This window comes from Nematolebias whitei, chromosome 5 (genome assembly GCF_014905685.2).
Source record: "Nematolebias whitei isolate Nwh7 chromosome 5, NemWhi1, whole genome shotgun sequence".
NCBI lineage: Eukaryota > Metazoa > Chordata > Actinopteri > Cyprinodontiformes > Rivulidae > Nematolebias > Nematolebias whitei.
Window position 1 is genome coordinate 18,436,177 of NC_056502.1, and position 5,063 is coordinate 18,441,239.

Sequence of the window (5,063 nt, forward strand, 5' to 3'; positions counted from 1 at the left end):
ACACACACACACACACACACACACACACACACACACACACACACACAAGCACTCTGCATGCAACATTCTCATCATTCTCTTTTTATTTATTTACTTGTTGTACTTTTTGTTTTTCCTACAGTGGCTCTAAACCAGTGGATTACCCAGAATGGTGCGAGATCATTCGCAGTCCGGACTCTTGCACCAGTGTTGCAGTGATGAGAGTCAATCACAAGCTGCCCTGCCTGTGGAGACAAGGCCATCTCAAAACAGCAGCACAGCCATGGATATCTGACAATGATCCTTTATTTTGAGTTCACAACTTTAAGTAAAACTCACCAATAGATATAATATGAAGTCTATGTTGATTTACCACATACAAGCCTAGCCTTTTGTTTTGAAATGAGATTTGAGGTAAAATACTCCTTAATTCTTCCTGATATAAAGTATTATTTTAAGTTTTCACATTGTGATGTATGAGTTGGTTAAGTTTAAGTAATACTGATAGCTAAAGGGCTCATGGCCTAAAAATAATTTATAACATTGTCAGATGTGTAACTTACAGTTCAAGCCATTAACTAATACATAAACTGCTCACGTGTGTTGATTAGTGATTTGCTTGCTTTCTATAGACTTAGTTTTACATTTGTCTAACTTAATTAAAGTTTAGAATTTTTAGTCCTAAAAAGTAAATTTAATGTGATGAAATAACTTTATGTATGGGGTGCCATTTGTAAAGTTACACAGCCAAAATTTAACATCAATATTTTGGTTTATTTAGCTTTTAAATATATATATATATATTTTTTTTTCAAATTCTTATTTTCACCATGTTATTTATACATTTATAAATGTCATTGTTCCAAACTAAATGTTTACTTTTCAAGCTAAATATTTAGTTTACAAACTAGATACTTAACTTGCAAATTTAGTTTGTAAACTAAATATTTAGCTTGTAAATTAAATGTTTAGTTTGGAACGATGACATTTATAAATGTATGAATAACATGGTGAAAATATGAATTTGAAAAAAGCAAAGCAAAACAAACAAAAAAAAACTTTTTTCTTTTTAAAAGCTAAATAAACCAAAATATTGATGTTAATTTTTGACTGCGTATATAACTTTACAAATGCCACCCTGTGCCACTTTGAGCAAATATGTCAAATTTAGTTTAATGTGTTTTTGTTGTTGCAAGTGTTCGCAATTACAGTAGAAAAGTATTATACAATATATGTGCTGGATAGGTTTGAGCAAAAATGGTTAAAAACGTGTGCATGTTGTGAATATTGTACAAAGGCTTTGTGCCTGTAACACAAAATGTTTTGTTTTATATCTACTTTGTTTTTGTTTTATTAAAGTTGTTTTGTTTGTTGTCAATTCTATTATCTTTGCTGCTATTATATTTAGGTCGTTTTTTTATTAGTTTTGTTTTACTATTTTCTGTACAGTGCTTTGGTCAACAGCATTTGTCAAATACGCTTTTAGAACAACTTTAGGTTTTACATTTTTAGTTATTTTATTTTTCTTGCATTTTGAAGATAAAGGCTACTCTAAGCAGTCCCGTTACAATATTTTCCTTGAGAAATGATCTACGTAAAATGATAATGGTAATAAAAAACTTTAGCTGAAAACAGACTCCACAACTCAGCTTTTCAAACTCTGCTTTTATTTTGAAAGACTGTCGCAGCGTTGTGACGTCATCGGGGCGCGAAATGTATGGGAGTTGGTCGTGTTGTTTTGTAAAAAATGCTGCAAATTTTCTTACATGTTGTTGCTTATACTCAATGAACAAACGACGAAAGGCCGAAAAATGTGGATACTGACACCACAGGAGCTTGGAGGTAACTTTTTCCCGTCATGACGGACATTTTTGTTAAAGCTAGCCCCCTGCAGCTAACGGGACAAACTAGTTTTGATCTGGCTGCTGAGCACTTACAGCAGTCTCATTTAGAATATGATTTGTTTAAGAAGAGTCTGCGAGGGTCTGAGGAACTTCTGTCGTGAAATTAATCATTTTATACAACTAATCACATTTTTTAAAACAAGTTTTCAATACCACATTGCTGTGCAAAAGAGGCCTTGACGTCATCAGTCATTTCTATACATTTCAGGTCTAAAAACCCTTTTTAAGACTTAAGACGTTTTTTAAAGGGGTGGGGGGCGCTCTGGATACGATATTATTCTCCAGCTGATACAAACATTAAAGTATGTATCGTTGTAAAAATCACCAGTTGATCACCAGATGATGAATCACTAGATGTTACAACAAGATCTACATAACATTGATATGGATCTAATGTCTGTCTTTTCACAGGGGAGACCCACTATCTTCTCCCCGGTAAAGAGTACACAGTGGGACGCAAGAGTTGTGACATTCTTCTCCCCAACGACCAGTCCATTAGCAGAATTCATGCTCACCTCACCGCTACAGACCAGGTGGGAGAAAGAAAAGGGAAATTAGAGTTTAATGTGAATACAACTGTCAAAAACTATCTATATGTGTATTTTTAATTGAGCAACGAACAGAGTGCCTAAGATCTTTAAATGTAAATTACTCTTAACACATATAAGTCTGCTCTGTACTTCTTTCTGTGTGAAACTGAAAGTACCAAGAGCACTAGGCTCAGTGTGATCCAGGAGGCCTGATAGATCAGACTTCCTGGATCACATGCATGTATGTTTGCATGCATACATACATGCATACTTACATGCATGCTTGCATGAACTCGATACTGTACATTTGACAACGACATGTATGTCGTAACTTGGAGCCAGAAAGTCACGGTTCGACTCCCCGCCATGCCTGCATGTTGTGGTGTCCTTGAGCAAGACACCTAATCCCTAATTGCTCCCCGGGCGCTTACATATAGCTGCCCACTGCTCCACCTGGGTGTATTTCAGGTGTGATGGGTTAAATGCAGAGAACTAATTTCACTATTGTATGAAAACGTACAATGATTACAACACATAGCACTTATTACATGTTACATGTAATACATCTAACAATGAGGGCCGAGATGGTGTAGAGGCAGGGCAGCCGGCTTGGGACCCGAAAGTCCCAGGTTCGATCCCCAGTCACTGCACATCACCTGGCGTCTCTGGGCAGCACGTCTCATCCCCAAAATGCCCCCCGGCGCTTTCAATAGCTGCCCACTGCACCACCTGGTGGTGGATGGGTTAAATGCAGAGACTAATTTAGCCATTGTATGGAAAACATACAGTGCTGACATTGTGATGACATTATTATCCATCCATCCATTATCTTTACCCGTTTATTCCATTTTGGGTCACGGGGGTCGCTGGTGCCCATGTCCAGCAATCACTGTGCGAGGGGCGGGGTACACCCTGGACGGGTCGCAAGTCCATCACAGGGCCACATAGAGACAAACGAGACAAACAACCATTCAATCTCTCATTCACACCTAGGGACAATTTAGAGTTACCAATCAGCCTAACATGCATGTTTTTGGTCTGTGGGAGGAAACCGGAGTACCCGGAGAAAACCCACGCATGCACGGAGAGAACATGCAAACTCCACCCAGAAAGGCCCCTGGACCGGGGTTTGAACCAAGGACCTTCTCGCTGAGAGGCAGCAGCTCTACCAGTTGCGCCACCGTGCTGCCAGACATTATTATTATTATTATTATTATTACATCTAACTTAGACATGCATGTATACATACATACATACATACACATGCACACACACACACAAACATACAAAACAAAACAGAGTAATAATATATGAACACTGTGTACACTAATTGTATATCATCAATAAACTGGCAATGAAAAATTATGACTTTTGGTATTCACTTAGTAGTAACTGTAAAAAAAAAAAAAAAGAGTCAATAATGCACATTTAATAAGTGATTTAAAATGTTGTACATTTGCTTGTGATGCATGCTCGGTAATCCAGGTAGATAAATCAAACAAGGTTAAGTCAGGTCCTCTGGACGGATTCTTGTTGTATCAGGTGAAGAGGAGGAACCCAGACTCAGTCCAGTGGTCGTTCCGTATGTTGCGGGAGTTTCAGAGAAACTGAGACGTTTATTTTCCAAGCAAGACGTCCCGGTGGCTTTCAAGCCCCAAACTACATTACAGCAAAGACTGGTCCATCCCAAATATCCAGTACAAACAGAGTAATGTTGTGTATGCTGTTCAGTGTCAGGCGGGCTGTGATCAGTTCTGCATCGAGGAAACTAAACAGCCTCTGGCCAAAAGGATGGCCCAGCACAGAAGATCAACATCATCAGGCCAGGACTCTGCGGTCTACACTCATCTCCAGGCCAGCGGTCACTCTTTCAGGGATGAAGATGTTCACATCCTGGATAGAGAGGAACGATTCTTTGAGAGAGGAGTGAAGGAAGCCATCTTTGTGAAGAGAACCCGCCCATCGTTAAACAGAGACAGAGGCCTCCATGTTCACCTGTCCCCCTCTTACAATGCTGTGATTGCTAGTGTCACTCAGCCCCCTGTGAATATCAAGCAACCATCAGGGCACAAACGATCAATTGTTATTCTGATAAAGCTCCTGTTGGTTGTGAACAACTAGTTTTGGCTGTCACCAGCAAACTGGTTGATCCACTATGAGAGGGTGCTACAGTATTTATAAGAGTTTGTTGCAGCTCCTCAGACTGAAGGTCTTTTGGATAAAAGACGAAACGTTTAAAGAATCTGTCCGGAGGACCTGACTTGTCAGATTTGTTTGTGTGATTACACTTTTCCTCAGAAGGTGGTGCTGTTGCATCATCCCTGCTCTGTGGACCATACTGCACCTCCAGACAGAAAATAAAAAGGTCTGAAGTGTAAAAACATTACCAAGTTGTGTATCCAACTGCAGAAAGATTATTCTCTTCTGCAAAAATTGAAACAATTGCACTTTTGTTGGGCATTTACTTTCTTTTTTTTATATAGTTGCATTACTACACACTTTTTTGTTTTGTATAAATCTAAATTGAAACTTTTCAAAATTTCACCAGCTGCATATCTATCTATCTATCTATCTATCTATCTATCTATCTATCTATCTATCTATCTATCTATCTATCTATCTATCTATCTATCTATCTATCTATCTATCT

The 5,063-nt window shown here is 38.4% G+C and overlaps 2 protein-coding genes across 2 annotated transcripts in view; both read left to right on the forward strand.

The window, feature by feature from the left end:
- The window catches only part of LOC119410053 (prostate-associated microseminoprotein-like), a 2,641-nt gene extending 2,348 nt beyond the window's left edge, over positions 1–293 (forward strand). Inside the window, exon 3 of the mRNA XM_037676957.1 lies at positions 122–293. Coding sequence (XP_037532885.1) covers positions 122–293 — 172 coding nt within the window. The remainder of the gene's footprint in view (positions 1–121) is intronic.
- A 1,373-nt stretch (positions 294–1,666) lies between these two features.
- nbn (nibrin) overlaps positions 1,667–5,063 on the forward strand; it is a 15,878-nt gene continuing 12,481 nt past the window's right edge. The window contains exons 1-2 of the mRNA XM_037676958.1: positions 1,667–1,821; positions 2,295–2,416. Coding sequence (XP_037532886.1) covers positions 1,746–1,821; positions 2,295–2,416 — 198 coding nt within the window. The 5' untranslated portion in view covers positions 1,667–1,745. The remainder of the gene's footprint in view (positions 1,822–2,294; positions 2,417–5,063) is intronic.